The following is an 18,829-nucleotide window of genomic DNA, read 5'->3' as shown; positions in this document are numbered from 1 at the left end:
CCTTTTAGACAATAGTGACTTTCTTTAGGGAGATTTATTTAGGGAGCATGTTTTTGTTTTAAATCACTAAGTGATTTCATATATAATTTCTCTTTCCTTTATGTCATCACTTGCCCTCTGAGGTGGGGGCCAGTTTAGGCATTGAAGTATCACAATTTGCTTTGAAGTTTAAGCCACAGTCATTTGAGGGCCACATTTGAGAAGGCTGTAGGACAGCGAAGCCAATACCCCACCCGATCAGTCTGCTACTTGTTTTATCCCTCTTGCCGCAGGACGAGATTCTTCCCAGACTAATGCTCCTGACATGCCAACTTGCTGCATTTCAGCACTTCTCCGGCTGACCAATGCATATGGAGAGTTGTGAAGGTGCTCCCACTTTGGAAAAACAAAACAAAACACAAAATATCCAGAGCCTAGAGATCTCCGTGGGAGTTATCTGGGCTGATGCACTTGAACCTCCTATTTATGGCTATTCTCACCTTCCTCTTTTGAAAGAAAACAAAAGCAAGAGATTGATTCTACAATATTTTTTTTTCCACAGGAGCCAACACAACAAGGCAGAAGGTTTCCACTTCTAGAAGAAGATCAGTGGGCGTTTTCTGTAGAAAAATTCAATTTGCAGCAAAGCTCCTGTGTACTGAGGCACTCTGGAACTCATCACACTAGCATTGTCCTCTCGGCAAAGAAGCCTGCTCCTCATGTGGAAGTGAGGGGGAACCTCTGGGATTCAGTAGATCTAGATATTTATCCCCCACCCCCATCAGTGCAGGGGAAGCTGCTCTTCCCTGAGGCTCAGGTGCCGCAGCATTCAATGCAATCGGGCTGGGCAATTGAGAGAGCTATGGGGTGGATTCCTCCCCCTCCCTTATTGCTTCAGAAGCAGCGAGGGTGGATTGGGCTTTCCTCCAGATTCCTCCTTTCCCTTGCTGCGCAGACACTGGAGAGCTCTTTTTTGCCATGCGAGGCTCAGAGGGGGAGGCGGGGTGAAGGGCAGTCTAATTTGTGCTATCGCTATGGGGAAGAGAGCAGAGTGCAAAGTGTGCATTCAAACCCTGACAAGCTCAGACAGCTGGAAGGAGTGTCCAGTCACTCGGGCAGGGGGAAATAAAATAGGGTTCCAAAATATTACCTTTCTTTCTAAAGTGCAAAAAGCTCTCTGCTGCCCAAGAGAGAAGTTCTTTGGACCGGCCATTCATTGCAAAGAAAGAGAGGCAGCTAATGGGGCATTGACCCGTCTCCCAGCTCAAGAGCCAACAGCTATGCACCTCAAGATGGAGGCATTTCTTCGTCGGCCAGCATCTCCCAAGAATGCTCGTTTCCACAGACTATGGGACAGAGACCACTTCCGCTGGTGTAAGAAATCCCACTAGGTGCCTCCCAAGCCTCCAAGCTCTGTTGCAGCTTTCCCTCTACAAATGCCGCCATATTTTCAGAGGATGAGCATGCTTGCTTAACTCCCCTTCTTGGGAAAGTTGACGGCAAGAACATGGTTCCCTCCGTATGAACACTTAGCCACCCCCGCTCTAGTCTCATGTTGGAAGGTGTCTGCAGGCTGACCTGGGGGCACATGGAGAGTCCCTTACCAGACAAGAGGCACTGCTGCTGTAGACATTACACTACTGCTCTGCGTAATCAGCCCAGAGCAGTTGCTGCCCGTTCAGCTGCTGAAGGGCAAGGAAAGAAAGCTTAGCAGAGTGTGGAAGGGCAGGAGAAGTGACTCCCAAGCCCAATGACATATTAAGAAATTGCATACCAAGACAGCAGGGAAACAAGGTGCAAAAGTGCACCTGTTCTACACCATCCAGGTCTGATCCTCCCCCCACAATCTGATGGGTAAGTATAATTGTTTTTTGTGGGATATAATGGTAGAGGGGGAAGGGTTGAGAAGAAAGGAAAGGGGCACGTCCCCCTTGAAAATGCTGCTACAAAACATCAAGTTAGAGCATGTAGCTGATGAGCAAGCACCCCACAAGAGCACCCGTCCAGCAATCTCGCCACTTCCTCAAATGCCTGGTGAGATTTTCTGGTCTGCAGAAGTCCCAAGGAGAGGAGGGACATTACAGTCACAGTCAGACAGGCATCTTCCCTGCCTGTGGATGTGGGGGAAATGGGGGAGGGGAGGAAAGGGTCTGCTCTCCAAGAGGGGTTTGTCTGGGATCTTTCCTTCTCTTCAGTCTGTGTGTGGCAAATCTCTAGCTGATTTTCTGGATCAGCTTTTCATCAGACAGGCAATAGAGGCTGTTGATTGACAGGTCTGAGATGAAGTGCTCACAGGCCTTGCGGGTGATCTGCTTGCAACCACGCAGGTCTATCAGGGTGACGTTAGAGATGCGCCGCAAGTACAGCAGGGACTGGTCTGTGAGCTTATTGCAGCCTGTGGAGAGGATGACAAGTGCCATTATTTGCATAATGCCAAGCGCCACAAAGGTGTTCAGAGAACAAATGCACTGGTATAAATACTCAGAAAATACAAAGTGTCCAGACTCTTACATTACACAAATGATTCTTCTGGTTTGCAAGTGTGATTCTTCTATTCAAACTCTGACTTAAGAGCACTTGCTTGTTTGAATACCAACACACCTCAACCTGATAAGCCTCACAACTTTTGACAGCTTAATATGAACAAGTCTGACTTTTGTATTGACAAGACACACATAGGCAGCCACTCTTTGTGAATCAGGCAACAGTGAACCATTAGACCCTTAGTAGCAGTTTCTTGTGCTAGAGGGAGACAGAAAAGCTGGAACATGATTATTTCTCTTAAGGCTCATTTTCCATCTGGCATGATCTGTCAGCCTGTATTGCATATTGAGGTGGTATGTGTTTCTGCTACATAGGGATACAAGCTTCAAATATGTCACTACAAATACTTTTAAAGAAGACAGCATTGCAGTATATCCAGATCTGAATACTTGAAGATTAAGTGCAGCCTCAGATTACTATTTTGTTAACCCCACAAACAATGAGGGCTGCGTGGCGGGGGAGGCCTGTAAAAAAGGGAAATAACACCCGCCTCATCATGAGGCTGCTGGGACTAAATCCTTCATTTATCCCTCTGGTCTGGAGCAAAAACTTCGTGGATAAATTTAGATATATTTTCTCTTTCTTCCAGCAAAAGAGAAACCTCGGTGAGGCAAGAGGGCACATACAGCCTTTACATTAGGGGTAAACTTGTAAGGTGGGCGGAATTGCCCACCTGTCAAAATCCCTTGTGCAGCTGTGCCCAATAGCCAGCTGGCTGTTGGGTGGGGTGGGGTGAGGACCTCTGCACCAAGAACTGGCAAGCCCCTCACAGTGATGGAACAGACAGACAGCTGCCTGCTGGATCACTGCACAGGGCTTCCAAAGCTCCAGCTGAGGGGTGGTCAAGTCAAAGCCCACTTTCCCTTGCGAATGCACAATTGGGAGCACACCCTGGCAGCCACATCTCTACCTGCTGCACAGCTGAACCGCTGGTGGATCAAACACGGCCAACAGATCAGAGGTTTCCCACCCATTTTACACGGTCCACAGCCCTTAGTATGTCGGGGGAAACGATCAAAGATGCACAAACCTGCCATGTTGATTTCAGTGAGCGAGTTTCGCGTGGAAGACCCCACAGCTGTTAATAGGTTGGTGGACTGGTCCGTAAGGTGATTGCAGTGACTAAGATCAAGTCGTGAGAGCAGAGGCATGTGGCGAATGATGAGCCGGAGTGTGGCATCAGTTATGTCCAGCCCAGCCAACCGGAAGTCTATCATGTTACGGAGTTTGCTGCGATTGTCTTGGCCTGTAGGAAGATATGCAAGTGAGTTGGAAGGCACAGTCTCTTGTTTCTCTAGAGCATGCAAGTAGAAATTACACCCTCTGATCAGAATTTTTCCTTTTTAAGACCTGCATTGCATCCAACTCTTGTCAGCTTTCTCCCTTCCCCACCTCCCTAGCAAGCACAACATACTGGTATATCCAGAAGGCAAAACATACTGGGTTTATCTGATGGAGGTGTGAGCAAGTCCCGAATCTGAGGGTCCTTGATTCCTACTGCCCACCGAAGATCAAGTGTCCTGAGAAGGGGGCAGGTGGAGGTACTGAGAGCAGACACTGCTGACCAGGAGCAGCCTGCCAAGATGAGGTCTTTGAGGCCTGTAGCACAGCAAAAGATGGAAAACATTAGTGCCTTCTACTTCAGAACAGTTATGTTTCATGCAGAGTTAACAGCATGGCACTACCCCCAATCCATCAGAGAGTAAAACAAAACCAATGATCTGTTTTGAGCCCTCATTTCAGGTTAAGTAGGAGTGACTTCCCCACCCTAAGTTTAGGAGATGTATTTGGCCCCCAAGCCAATTTTTGAGGCTCGTCAAGACTCCACTGCAGAGCTTTCCAAACTTTTCATGTTGGTGACCAACTTTTTAGACATGCATCATTTTGTGAAACAGTAATTCAGTTTTACTAGCAAACCTGAGGTTAAACTAACCCCTTTCCTGCTCTGGGCAATCCACCAACCCCACGCACGCTCCTCCTCCCTCCAATGACAATAGGTAGATCACTGCCAGTTTTTTTATACTGGAAGTAGATCACAGTTTCTTGGGAGTTGGGTATGCCTGCAATAGAACTAATCTGTGCATTGAAAAGCACACAGAGCTGGAAGTTGAAGTCACTCTGCCATCTTCTGTCTTTATGCACTTTTCGGGGGGGGGGAATGTAACCACTTTCACTACGAGTAAGCTGGGGTTCAGGTAGTGGGTGGCAGGGGGAAACTTCAAGGGTACCACTGCACTCACAGGCACCACAAAGTTGACCTCTATAGTGGAATATTCAGTTTAACTCAATAATGTTGAAACTAAAGCAAATAGTGAAGATGCACCGTCCCAGCTACCTAAAACACAAACCTGGTAGTCTGTTGATGAGCCAGGTGAGCTGTTTTCTGGAAATATTGGTCCAGCTGAGGTCAAGGCTGACTGGCTGCCTCCTGATTATGCCACCCAGTGCCAGGGGTGTGATGGACTTGTACCTGCTTAAGTCAATCTTCGTCCACAATCTCCTGTCACCACACCTAATTGAAGCACACTGTATTAGACTAGAAATACACCTTTCCACAAACTCTTTACACTTATTGGTTTCTGACCAATTATTTGTGGCAGGATCTTTTACTGAGAAGTACTTATGTAGGGACGCGGGTGGCGCTGTGGGTTAGACCATAGAGCCTAGGACTTGCCGATCAGAAGGTCGGCGGTTCGAATCCCCACGACAGGGTGAGCTCCTGCTTGCTCGGTCCCTGTTCCTGCCAACCTAGCAGTTTGAAAGCATGTCAAAGTGCAAGTAGATAAAAAGGTACCGCTCTGGCGGGAAGGTAAACAGCGTTTCCATGTGCTGCTCTGGTTTGCCAGAAGCAGCTTGGTCATGCTGGCCACATGACCCAGCAGCTGTACGCTGGCTCCCTCGGCCAATAAAGCGAGATGAGCGCCGCAACCCGAGTCAGCCACGACTGGACCTAATGTTCAGGGATCCCTTTACCTTTAGTACTTATATCTTTTGAAACCAAGGAGAGAAAATGCCCCCCTAGTGTATGATGGGTAGGTAACCCCAATTCTTTTCTCTTGGACTTAGTCAACTTCCCTCAGCCCTTCAACAGGTGTATCTGGTACAATATTGTGTTTCCTTTGAGACACTTAAATTTATTCTTTCCACAGGGATAATAGAAATATGGTTCTTGAAGATCACTGAAAAATAGTTAAAGTAACTGACTATGAAGGCTACTGCTAGATACACCTTCGAGACTATTATTTTCCATCTATGAAGCTTTATAGAACCAAAGCACACTTTAACTGCTAGAAAACTACACATTATATATCTAACAAAGAAAATGGGAATTAAGGTAGTAGGATGGATATATGTTCACCTTCCTAATATCATCATCCTAGATCTCTGTGTAAACATATTCAAGGTAGAGGGTATCCCACAAATTCTTATTTGGGAAATGAAAAACTTGTAAGACACTTTAAAGCTAATTCATTATTCACAGTCGTAAACGAAAATCGGGTGGAAAAGAAAACTTTTGTTGATAATAAAAAACTTACAATATTTTCTAATTGATCCAAGACAAAAATTATTGCATTCCTTTGTGACCGAGAATTTATATTAAGGGATTCTACATCATCACCTTTTAAAAAATGTGTGCTTTTGAGAAGTTGTTGATGAATGAATAAAGTAATGTCTTTCTGATATGTATGTTTCTCTGACTCTCACACTGCTGGTCGGAATACACATGGGGTAAGACTGTCTTGCTGTAGGGGTAAGCAATGCCCATGTATTCTCCTTGGAGTCCTAAGCTTCTAATTCTGAAACACCTGAGATGCTATCCTGTTTATTACATTTATACTTCACCCTTCCTCCCAAATGATCCCAGGGTGGCAACATTACTTCATACTTTGAAATCTGAGGGGCTCAACTACTGAGTTAAATATCTACTCCTCATAGTAGTAGGGCTCTTGCTGACCCTCGAGGGCTGGAATATTCCTCGTAAGTCATATCCAGATATGACATTTGCATATTAATATTGGCAAAAAAATTATAACCTGGCTTGTAAAAGGCTTCCTGAATTAGGAGGTTGCCATCTAAGTTTTTCTGTATCAGATTTAGGATGCCTCTGGTCTATCAGCAGAATATCCTTAAAGCTTTCAGCTTTGATTCTGTGTTCATTGCAGGTAACATGTCTTTTCTAATACAGTTAATTGGCTGAGGCGGGATACTACGCTGGTAACTCTTAAGGCTAAGAGTTACGTTTGTGTATATTGGCTGACTGAGAATAGCTATATCTTATCTGCTCTACCTCTCCACTGCGGAATTTTTTGAATTGGGCATGCTTCATTTTTCTGACTTTTAGCCCTTGAATCACTCTTCATCTTAGAAAGTTTTTGGGGGGTGGGGAGGCAAGGAATCTGAGGTTTTCTGCTCATGCTTGAAGACAGGTTCTCCTTAAAGATAGCAGCATTTAGGGAAACTGAAGCTGGGAGTATCTCTCCCTTTTTCAGAGATGGGCTTCTTAAGACATGGAGGGAGAAAGTATAATTCTCCCCAATTGTAAAATATGGTCACGTCCATCTGATGATTTTACATCTAATCTAGGTCCAATGGTTATATAGAATAAGTATAGAACTAGCAACTCGGGTGCATAGAGTTGCTTAAGCAAGTTCTTAGGATTTAATAGCCTCAGGACATCATTTTGATTCCTATTGGTTACACACAGCTTTACCAGAAAGGAGCAACACATGGAGTTTGGTCAGACGATACCCAAATGATGAAAGACTACTAGGATAATCATCTAAGAATGGCTGCACTAGATCAGATCAAGATCCCTCTACCCCATTTTGTTTTCAGCAGTGACTAGGCATGGGAACTCAAAAGCAAGATAAGAATGAGAAATCAAAAGCTTCTTTGTCTACAACATTTTCCTGGTACTTAGACATTATACTGGTGCTGAAGGTGGAGATTCAATTTTTGGTAACTGTTACAATCCACCAACAGCCTTGTGTAATCCTCTTTAAAAGCCACCTGAGCTAGCAACTAACACTACATCCTGTGACATGAATTCCACAAGTTTATGCACTGTATTATTAAATACAGTTGCTTTCTGCCTTCTGCCCAAATTGCCCCTTTTACATTTGCATATTACATATAAATTTGCAAGATGTAGTCCAGCACACAGAATTGGATCCAAGAGGCTTAGGGGTTTAATAAAAACATTCTGAAAAAGAGAGAACTACTATTAAAATAGGCAGTTCTGCAGTCACTTACCATTTGTACCAGGTTTTGCATACACGCATACATTCACAAAGCTCCTTGCGAGTGAGATAACGGAAGACAGACATCCACACCTCTTTTTGCATCCAGATTTCCTCACTATCTGGAGCCCTGCCTCCTTGGCCATTCAGTCTGGCTGCCCCACTCTCCTCTGCACTTTCCTCTTCCTCCTCTGCACTTTCCTCCTCCTCTTCATCCTCAGCTGCTTCTTCATCTCCACCCCGCTGGGGTGCTCTGGCTGAACTTTGGCGCATGACCACACGAGGAGAGTGCCGCAGATTAGTGGAGGAGGCAGTGATTGCCTGCAGCTTGGGCACAATGGAAGTGCCATGCATGTCTTTGGTAGGTCTTTGTAATGTGACTGTAAGATAGGAACCATGGAGCTTGGCCTTTTCTACTTCTGACAGCTCTTTCTTGCCACTAGGGTTGTTCTCTTTTTCCCGCACCACTGTGCGCTCTGTGCCTTGCAGCCGAAGTAGCTGGCGTCTCTTAAAGCGTTCATCCCGGCTGGGCCCGTGATGGTCACTAGGACCGGCCCCCGGAGAAGACCGTGTCACTATGCTTCGTGGTGACACAGGGTCATGTATTAGCTGCAGCATTGGGGTAGGCGAATGTGGTGGTGGAGTCAAAGGTTCCTCACAGCTTCGCAAAGGACGCAGAACTTTGGCTTGGACTGTGTCATCATCGCCATCATCCATTTTCCGCTTCTGCAAAGCGAGTGGCAACAAGTTACCATTGTGAAGACCAAAACAGGAGGGAGTTAAATTTTGAAATTTATATGGTAGAATGCATTCCATTTAAAAGTAAAATGCATCAGGGTGGGTGATGCTCATTATTATAAGCTCTTTTACTTTCACACTGGTGTCAGTGAAGGAAGTGAAATTTACACTCTTCGCTGTCACTTCATTTTTCCAATAGCCAACTCTACTAAAGTGCAGGACGCCAGCATTTAAAACTGTGCTTGCTCTCCATTTGCTTCTGGACACAATGTGAAGTGCTTGTTTTGGCCTATAAAGCTCTAAGCAGCTTGGGTCGCTTAAGTATACTTCACACAGAAGCCAGCTTCCCCAGACCCCCTACTGAGATAAACATGGACAGCCCTGCTCTCAATCTCATCTCCAAAAAAATGATACGAAAAGAACAGTGTATCCAGCTTTATTGGCATTTAGAAGGCAAGCTTAAAACTCAAAACCAAACAAACAAAAAATGAACGTGCTTCTGTATCTTTAGGGCTGATAAAAGTATTTATGGGGTTGATTTAAAGGAAAGCAAGACAAAACTTTAAAATAAATTTAGCATGTCTTCATTTTCTTAGTTAATAAACACTATTACAGTCCTAACGTAAATAAGCTCTTCTAAAATAGTGATGGCAATGGCTTTACTAATTTTCCTACTTCAGAGATTTTAGGTTAGAAACATTGGATTGGAGAGTAATTCAGCTAAGTTTCACCCTGAACAGATCTATTGAAATTAACAAACCTAACTTTGAAATTAATGAACTTGACTAAGTTAGGTCCATTAATTTCACCAAGTCTATTCTGAGTAAAACTGAATGCCACCCATTAATTCCCCTTTGTCTAGTCAATACAGTGTCCTGCTAGTGTTTGACTACAGTTCCCCGCATCCTTGACCACTGGCCACGCTGACTGGGGTTGATGGATGTTCAAAAACATATGGATCATATGCCTGATCTAGTTGGTATGTTAAAAGATCAGATAAAAGAACTGTCAATTTTCACCACTCCTGTAGACAAATGAACTTGCAGAACCCAAGGAAGAACACAAACTGGGCTAACCTACATGCCACTTTTCTCTTAAGAAAACTCTTTAGGATGATACCATTGTTGTACTTTAGTTTATGGATTAGCTACAGCAAAGGGACAGGAAACAAAGTTTACAGTGATACAGATCGAAGACAATGTTACTCTACCACTGCAGAAGATGTCTGAAAGAAATGTTTAATGCATTATTAAAATTGCAGCTCTTTCCAAGTTGTATCCCTTTGTAAACCTCAGGCTTATCCTCTTCCCTTTTAAGCAAATTTTACATAAAATGCAGCAGCTGCACACAATCTATTGACATCAGGGTCTACATATGTAATGCAAACACATTCTTGTCACTACATATGAACACAGATTTTTCTGGCATTTATAGTTAAGCTGAATTCCTAAAATAATTGTTGAAAGCCAATGGGAGCCTGCACTGACATGAATGGAAATGATCATCATCCCCAGGGAGTCTCAAGTCCTTGGAGGAAGTATTCTCTATGTATGGCACCTACTGTCTCAAAGCAAAGTTTTCTGAAAGCAATATATCAGGGTAGCCATATTACTGTACAATTCTACAGATGATGACTCAAAAGTAAACTCCAATGAGTTCAATGGGGTTCACTTCCAGGCAAATAAAAATAGGACACCAGTCCTAATCATGACGGAGTTCCTCCCCACACTGGTCTCCTAAAACCAAAATGACAGAAGAACTACTTTGTTTTCTGTATCAGTAAAAAAAAGTGAACAGTGTGGTGTTTTTGAAGAGACAGATTATTGCAACAAGGTTACATGAGACGAGATAGTGGTGATGCTGTGGTTAGGAAGTTAAAGGCTGTCTTTGGCCCTTTGTTAGTACCGTGTTTTTCCATGTACCATATTGGCCTGAATATAAGCTGCCCTTTTGTTTCCAAATTCCGACCGTGAAAACTTAAAGTGCGGCATGACCTTACAAAAATTGGCTTTTACGATATCGCTATTGAAACAGACATGTGGTAAAACGGAACGGGTGTGAGTGCCTGTGGAATTTTAAGGATATTGTCTCTCTCCCCCCCCCCCCCGAATTTTAAAGGTGCAGCTTATATTAGGGTGCGGCTTATATTCAGGCCAATACAGTATAAGACGCCACCATGCATAAAACAACCCCTATTTTCTTGAACACAAAATTAAGAAATTGGGCCTGAGCCCAGGCCACTTGCACCAGAGCCCGATCCCAGGCCACCCCACCGGAGCCAGAGCGCATTCACCATCCGTGTATAAGACGACCCCCAGTTTTTGACTCAAAACAATTAGCCAAAAAGATGGACTTATATATGGAAAAATACGGTAAATTGAATCCATCTTACTTAATTTTCCTTGCTTCCCACCAGTAAAAACACACACAACCATTTTCAATAATGGGGCTAGCAAAGTAGAGAGGTGATCTGAGTATATTTTTGGATGATTTAATTAGGGTCCATTAAAAAGAATGGTGTGTGGGGAGAGTCTCCTTTCTCTTCCTTACCTAACTGGGCTATAAATTTATAGCCATTTATCTGGGAGTAAGTCCCATTGAACTTAATAGGACCTCTCAGTAGAAACTATGCCCGGCTAGTAGTCAAACAAAAATTTTGGTCTAGAAAATAATTAGGTAGCAATATACTGCATGAAAGCTTGCAATTTTACAATTACTTAAAGTACGTATATAGGTAGCAGGTTGTCAGCTTATGGGTAGGCAAAAGGTCCCAACCTACATACAGTGAGTGTACTGGGCCCGGAAAATCCTACTAGCATTCCAGAGCACCTGCAAGTGAAATTACTGGAAGTACTGTCTCTCTTCCCAGATGACTTCCTTGAAGGGCATGCCGGGCCCATACCATTTGAATCCATTCATTTGGCTATAGTATGAACTCTGTTCCAAACTGCCCTCACGTTAGCTACATTAAGGTTGAAGAAATTGGACTTTGTCACTTAGTGAAAGCTGATGGGTTATGTAGATCTAATAAAATGTCACCAAGCTGCAGAATACAAGTGAGAACACTAGATGCACACATGCACCCAACTTTGAAGATAAGTAGCTGATGTGAGGAACGAGTCAATTGTTATACTAGACTTGAACCATGCAGTGTTTATTTGTATCAGCATCTTAATTTCCCTATTCAAGAATGTGCTGTTAGATTCAATTTTCAAACAGATGTTAAGGGAAGGGTTCAGCCAATTTCTTCACTCTGCTAAGCTATGGCTTATTTAAAAGCAGATCTCCATCACAAAACATGTAGGAGAAACAGGCCGCTGACTGCCATGGTCCAAGTTCCCCAAGGCTGGAATGAAGTGATGCAGGGCACTATTCTAACAGAATGCCAGATCGTAATAACTCCTGTGATGGTAATAAGAGATTACCAGTCCCTTGCCCCCACCCCTGCTTGCCTTCACTGGGATGCTCTTTGCTGGGGCAGCAGGCACAACTCTATGCAGGATCTTGCAATTGTATTTCTCCCAGGGCAGTCTTGTCAGTTTCTGCCATTGATAACATGTCCACTGCTTGGTTGATGGAAGTTGATTTTGCTGCCCTTCCAGGAACTGTTTCTCCAGCAAGATGTTACAGTTCATGTGCCGATGAGCTCTCTGTAGATGCCAAGAAGGTGGCGGTGGAAAAGCTGTAAAGTGGCTCCATCATGTAGTTAACATTGTATGGGGTCACCAGTGCTCATTTCCAGGTGGAACTCTTTTACTCAACAGAAGAAGCTCTCCTAGTGCTCACCTCACACTCGTGTGGTTCCTACTAAGCCTTCCCAAAGTGCACGAGGATAAACACCCAGAATACCCAAAGAACCTTCTCTCCCCAATGCCTTAGGTACAGGCTAGGTGCAAACAGTGTGCCTCTTCGTTACCCAAGAGTAGCATGCAACACAGAAGGCATGTGCCAATGTTTGAAAATCCATTTCTTACCTGGCCTTTCTCCGACTCATCTCCCTTGTAGCACTTCGGACACTCCCAGCAGTTGGGCAATTCATCATTCAGTAGCCCTTCCCCATCCATCTGCAGAGGAAAAATACACAAAGGTGATTTCCAGCAATGCATCTGTTCCTGACACTCCTGTATTGAGATGAGTCAAGTAAACCTTCTTACCTGTAGACAACCTGGGTGAACAATCTCATTGCAGATGCAGCACTCCATTAGCTTCTTCTCAAAGTCCTGCGAATCCTCATTCTTATCTACCTCCCCACAAAGTGAACATGTAACAGAGTGAGGCAGTCTGGGCTACAAAGCAAACGAAGAGTGAAACAGGAAGTTATACCACAGGCTTGCTTCTAAGCTTCAGGGGATGGTTATCCCACTTCCCCAACCCCATTTGCCTCTATAGAATGCACTGAACGACATTAACTACTTTCCAGTGCCAACCACATTTGTTCCCAAGGCTTTTCAATCAACCTCATTAGTTGCTCTTTTGCCTTTCGAGACGTACGACAGGTTTCATCCCCTACTGTTAGAACCTTTCACAGAGATAAGCAATTTCCCCACCCAATATACCACAGGACTCACCGCCAAGCACTGCCGTAGTACACAGGACTGCTTCATACGACCAGGCCCCCCAAACTTCTTCATATCCCTGCAGTAGTGGCACATGCCACATTCACCTTGCAAGCAGGCCTTGCATTTACGACATCGCACCCGCCTTCTGCGGGCACCAGACACTATAGGAGAGACTGTAGGTCTCACAGTTGCTGGCCGTGGCGCGGGTTTCATGGTGTGTGGCTTGGTGATAGGGATGGTAGGTAATCTTAACTTTGGCCGAGCCTGAAGCTTGAGCTGTCATTGGTGGGGGGGAAAAGACAGCAAGAAATTAGGAGGCTCATATAATCAACCAAGGAAACAATAATCTGTCAGAAGAGATCCAGATGACAGATGCATGAAGTTTAAAGTCAGGAATTTGGAACAGAAGAGATTGTGTATGGAAAGAATTAGGACTTTGATCTCAGAGGCACAATGTCTACATAATGAACTTGTGTTTTATCATTAACCAATTCTGGATTTGGGCAATCACATCTAGAAAGTGAAGCCATGATCTTGATCCTCCTGGTTTCTTTATCCTCATATTTATACTGCACTTCATTTTAATACCTGTGATTTGTGCCCAGACCTACTCTGTTACTGCCCTTATACCTTATACTGGTGTAAGGTTCTTTGGTTTAAATTATGAGGCTATTCTTGTCAACTGACAACACTTTCCAGCACAGAACTCCTCTTCCCTCCACCAAGTCTCCAAGCTATTTGAGTTAAGTCATGGATCCATTATTTACCTTATCCCTCTTTGGCCACTGGACAATAGGAATTCCAGTAAGTGCCAGTTTGGGATCGCTGTTTGCGTACTCCTCCAGCAGCAGCTATAGCAGGGTTAAGAAAATAAAAATCAGTTTTTATACTTATATGGTATTTCAGAATAATTCAGTACATTCTCTTAGTAATCCTAACAACAACTCTGGAAGGCAGATCAGTGTTCTTGTCCCCATGTTACTGATGAGGGTCAAGAGATGTGGTTTGCCTAAGGATACCTAACAGAGATTAGATTTGACCAGAGACCCCTTGCCTCATGACTCACACATTTAAAGTCATTGTGTTAGGGAAAATAAAATGATGAAACATGATCAGAAATGAAGGTCTGGGTTAAGTGTGGTCTCTTCCACAATGTAGCAAAGCCCTCCACCCAACCAGTATGTCCATGTTTATCCCAGAAGTTACACTTCTCAAAACAGCACATAAAAACAGTATTCTCAGCCATACTGTTTTCTATCTCACACATGGGCTAGATAATTTCTATGCCACCAACCAACGACCAGGTTCTAGCAAATGTGGTTGCCATCCTGAGACAGCATCTCCTCCCGCCTGGCTCTTTTAGCCTTGTTCCTGATTCTGTCGTCCACCTTACCCACCCACTCTTGACTGCCATTTCAGATGTGCTTTATTTACTTGAGGTTACTATGGTTACGTTGCTGGCATCCCCGTGTGCAGGGAGTGCAGTGTCTCTAGCTGCCAAGAGGCAAAGAACACTGCATGGGCTGGGCTCACTCTCCCTGGCACTTACCAGAGAAAGGGGATTCATATTCCCATCTGAAGCTGCCTATACAGGGAAGTTGCTTTCCAGTAGGACAGATTAATTTAAAGTCACCAAGATAGGTGTCCAATTCACAACGACAATTTAAAATGAAGTTTCCAACTGTCCAATTAATGGTTCCTAAATAAGCAATGTTAATTGGTTGCTACAAACAATTAAAAATCTGTCTACAACTAAATAGAGCAAGTCTTCTTATTACCCAGGGAACACAGTCCAAAATACCTGGTCATGCAGCATACATGCTTTTTCTGCTGCAAATTGTATCTGCTTAAAGAAATGCATTATGATAAAGAATGTTTGGCTCTCTACCAGCATGTAAGAACACCAAGCAAAATCATTTAAGATTAAATGTCCAGAGCTTTCCATAATCAAGGGCTAGTAATTAATCAGCCAGAATGTTTATTAATGCCTGACTTTCTTTCACATTTTTTAACTGGATCATTCTTTTACATAGAACAGCACCTCAATTTAAGTAAAGGGCGGAGGGAGAAAGCAACTCAATGTGTTTGACTCAGGATAGATGCTAATATAATATTTATCTACCTACTGAAAAGCAAGTCCACAAAATGCAATGGGGTCTACTCTCAAGTAAATGGGTGTGGGATTGCAGTTTAAATGTTTGTTAAGTAATTGGATTTGCCAAAAAATAAAAAACTTAAATCCGGTTTAATTTAAAAAGAAGCACCACCAGTTTTTATCCACTCCGCTTTACAGCTGCTTCTCCACCCTTCAAGAGAAGGTTGTGGGTGGAAGGAAGTGGCTGTTCGGCTAGCCCAGCCGAATGTGCAGTCCCCAAGCCCCACCCTCTCCCTTACAGCGTCTACTTATGAGGAAAGGTCGGCATTTGAGGGCATGAAGACACATGCTTCACGGGGCAGAAGGGGAAACGCACTATATGCATCAGCCTGGGGCACTTTAGGGGTGGCTGCACAGACGTGCAAACTCCGGGGGTGGGAACACCCAGCTTCACCGACTCACGCGGATATGAGGAAAGAGTAGCCCCCACCCCGCCCCAAGAGTAAGAAGAAGTCTATCACTGATCCGAAGTAGAAAACGTGCCGTTCCCAAACACCCAAAGAATGCAAACCAACTTGGGAAGGGAAGACGCGGGCTCCGACCCTGTAACAACCGATAAAAGGGAGTCCCTGCATTCCAAGCTTGTGATCTCCTCCCATGGAAAGTACCCTTCAAACAAATGCAGAGAGGAACCGTGGGAGGGGAGTCCCGGGTGATCCTATCCTGCATGGATGTGGGAAGCAGCTCTCTCCCTCCCCCACCCGCCGGCGGAACCCTGCTGAAACCCCCCAGGTTCGTGTCTGCCTGACCTTGCGTGCTTCGTTCCACGGAAGGTGCCGAGAGTCTCGGAGGAAGTTTCCGAGTCCCTTTGTTTTCTATTCTGCCAAGTTGCAGGGCTTCGGTTTCGATCCTCCCCCCACTATGTAATTTTAACTCCAGCACAATCCTCCTCCTTTACACGAGCGGCTCAGGAAGCGCGATCCCAACTCCGCCAGCACCAGCGGCTGCCCGGCGCCAGCAGCATGTTCCTTCCAGAACCCTTCAGCGGAAGCTTCCTGCGCCCGCAAACAATGCTGCTGCGTCACCCACATGCAGTTCCCAGCAATGCTTTGCAACGGAAGATGGCAGAAGAGAAAGGAGACCGAGAAAACCAAGCCAGGAACAGGACGGCAAAGCCGTTCTGCTGCAGAGTTGGGAGGGGGCCGGGCCAAGCCGCTGGCTGCTTGCTGATTGGTCGAAGCGGCAGCCGAGGCAGCCTCTCTCCCCCTCCCCCACCACTACTGCAATTGGAGAATCCGGGGCCAGCACCCGAGGGCTGGCTGGGGCAGACTTTATAGAGAACAGCACAGAAAGCTTTTCACCCGCTCGGTGCGCTGCAGCTACGTCCCCGTTTTCCAGTATCCCCCACCTCGCTATGCCCTCAGAAGCAACTGCCGCCTAACGACGACGCCCTCTCAACACCCACAATGACGTTTTAACTCCGAAGAAGGCACATGCCCAAGGTGTCCATGCCGTTCCTCATCAGAGAGGTGGAAATAGATACTTCGTTGCAACATATTAACCCCCCCTAGCTATTCAATCTATTTGAAATCTTAAGACCGCCTCCTCCAACCTAGACACCGCAACGTTCTATTTAAGCAAGACGTCTGAATTACCCTCTTCAATGCTGCAAGATCTCTCTCTAACACACACACACACCCAACATTTTTGTAGGTTTCAGAATTCAACGTGTTAGCAAACTTGAGACGGCAACTAGCAACGATAAGCAGGTGCTAGACCAGTCAAACAGGTATTACTAGGTGAACTGGCATAACTGACTAGTTGAGTACTATCTGGTTATAACCTCCACCTACACATTAAAAGCTGAAATAAAAGTAGTTAAGCTAGATGTCAAGTATTTGTAAAGCTTCTACCACAAATAGTAGAATGCTAGAGCAAATATGCACTAGGTTACAAGCTCTCTGGGTCTTAAAAGTGCCAGTCTCAGATGTTAAAAGTGCTCACATTCACAGCTGCAATCTTCTGTGTATCACAGCTGCCAAATGGTACATCACCTTGCACCATGCCAATATGAAATATACATATATTCTTTGATATGCCTTTCCCTTCCATTTTATCCTTAAGGCCAGTTTGGAGCAGATTTCAGAGCCTACATAAATGAAATGTATGATAGGAATAGCTGTGGAACAGTGGAACAGACTCCCATGAGAGGTGACAGGCTCTCCTTTCTTAGAGGCTTTTAAGCAGAAGTTGGATGGACATCTGTTATATATGATCTAGTTGAGATTCCTGCATTGCACGGGGTTGAACTAGATGCCCTCAGGGACCCTTCCCGCTCTACAATTTTATGATTCTGTGAATCTATAAAATGGTGTCCAAGCGCATTTATCTTCAAAATGGTGTTCAAGTGCATCTACATTCAGAATCAGAGTCCAGCTCCTGTGTAATTTGCTGGCAAGATCTGAAGTTTATACATGTGTGCACTGCTTATATGTGATGATATTTGCATGTATTTATACTTTGGAATTAAATACCCAAGTACAAAGGGTACCTTACCTACAAAGGGTAATGTATGAAGTGGCCCCAAGTCTCATAAGTATTAGTAATTGATTGAGTTCAAGGGGAATTCAGTATAGAAGCTATGGAGAAGTGAAATGCCTGTACATAGTATTGCCAATGAAAATGTTCAACACTGTTCTTGCTCTAGTCTAGACATTGCTTTAGCATGCTACAGAATTGTCATAAATGCACAAGATCAAGAAAGCAATTTTTTTTTTTTTACAGTCAGGTCTCAATTTTCTTCCTTCCGGTGGCATTTTGAAACAGGTTGATGGGTTTCTGTAACAAAGCAAACTGAAGCAAAGTGAACAGAAGTGAAACAGTGCTGCCATGTGAGCACACAAGCTATCTGTACTAGGCTTTTTATGACCCCAGTCAAGTTTGAGTGCTCCCTTTTCACTGGAAACCTTGGGGTTAATCACCTTTTTTCTACAGATAGGTCAGACAACATAGGCATGTACTATAGTGAAACGAAAGGTGAATAAGGGACAGCTTTTATTCCCTCCAGGGAGGTAAGCAGCTCATGGTTCTACCATTTTTAGCCTTATCTATTTCTTCCAGCAAGTCTCCAATAAAGAGAACAGCATTCAATCCTGATGCCTTTTGAGTTGGATAAAGCTGTTTTGCTAGCCCATTTGGCCAAGTAAGCCCATCTTTTCCTCAATGCCACCACACCTGATAGAGAAGCGCAAGGAGAAAGAAGAGTGTGTAAGCAGACCAAAGGAAGAAGATACTTATTAAAAAATGAAGCTGTGGATATACTGCTTGCCTTCTTCTTTCTTGAAGAATAAACAAACCCTTGGACAGATAGCGATTACTGCCACTTCATCTGTCAAGTTCTTTTGTGCATACTTTTGGAAATTTTGATTTAGTGAGATGTTTATGCAAGTGTGTTAGGTGTGTGTACACCTTTCTGGTACCATGGAAACAAACAAGGTCAGGAACAAATCATAGCCAAAGAAGCCATAACAAGAGGGCCAATTTTCAAGAGAGCTTTTCAGAGCCATTTTCAAAGCACCTCATTACCATTCAGGGATTCACACAGAGAAATCGACAAGAGGCCATATAATTACACTGTTGATCAACGTGCATTGTTTCATATGGATAAAGCTTGG

General features: G+C 44.3%; 1 protein-coding gene and 1 long non-coding RNA gene across 4 annotated transcripts in view; one reads left to right on the top strand and one right to left on the bottom strand.

Annotated features, from left to right (window-relative positions):
• Positions 1–15: 15 nt before the first annotated feature.
• Positions 16–18,829, bottom strand: part of KDM2A (lysine demethylase 2A) — a 59,159-nt gene continuing 40,345 nt past the window's right edge. For all 3 annotated transcript variants that reach the window (XM_080994204.1, XM_080994205.1, XM_080994203.1), the window contains exons 14-22: positions 13,828–13,911; positions 13,070–13,336; positions 12,656–12,787; positions 12,476–12,565; positions 7,777–8,489; positions 4,872–5,035; positions 3,964–4,122; positions 3,554–3,769; positions 16–2,374 (exon numbers count right to left, since the gene is read on the bottom strand). In XM_080994204.1, coding sequence (XP_080850330.1) covers positions 2,193–2,374; positions 3,554–3,769; positions 3,964–4,122; positions 4,872–5,035; positions 7,777–8,489; positions 12,476–12,565; positions 12,656–12,787; positions 13,070–13,336; positions 13,828–13,911 — 2,007 coding nt within the window. In that variant the 3' untranslated portion in view covers positions 16–2,192. The remainder of the gene's footprint in view (positions 2,375–3,553; positions 3,770–3,963; positions 4,123–4,871; positions 5,036–7,776; positions 8,490–12,475; positions 12,566–12,655; positions 12,788–13,069; positions 13,337–13,827; positions 13,912–18,829) is intronic.
• On the top strand, positions 15,970–18,471 carry LOC308471758. Its single transcript, XR_013983140.1, has 2 exons — positions 15,970–16,944; positions 18,276–18,471. It is a non-coding gene; the product is annotated as an uncharacterized lncRNA (long non-coding RNA).

The sequence above is a fragment of the Podarcis pityusensis genome (assembly GCF_964106645.2).
Source record: "Podarcis pityusensis genome assembly, chromosome: 1".
Taxonomy (NCBI): Eukaryota; Metazoa; Chordata; class Lepidosauria; order Squamata; family Lacertidae; genus Podarcis; species Podarcis pityusensis.
The sequence above is the reverse complement of the archived record's forward strand: the minus strand, read 5'-3'. Positions and strand labels throughout refer to the sequence as shown.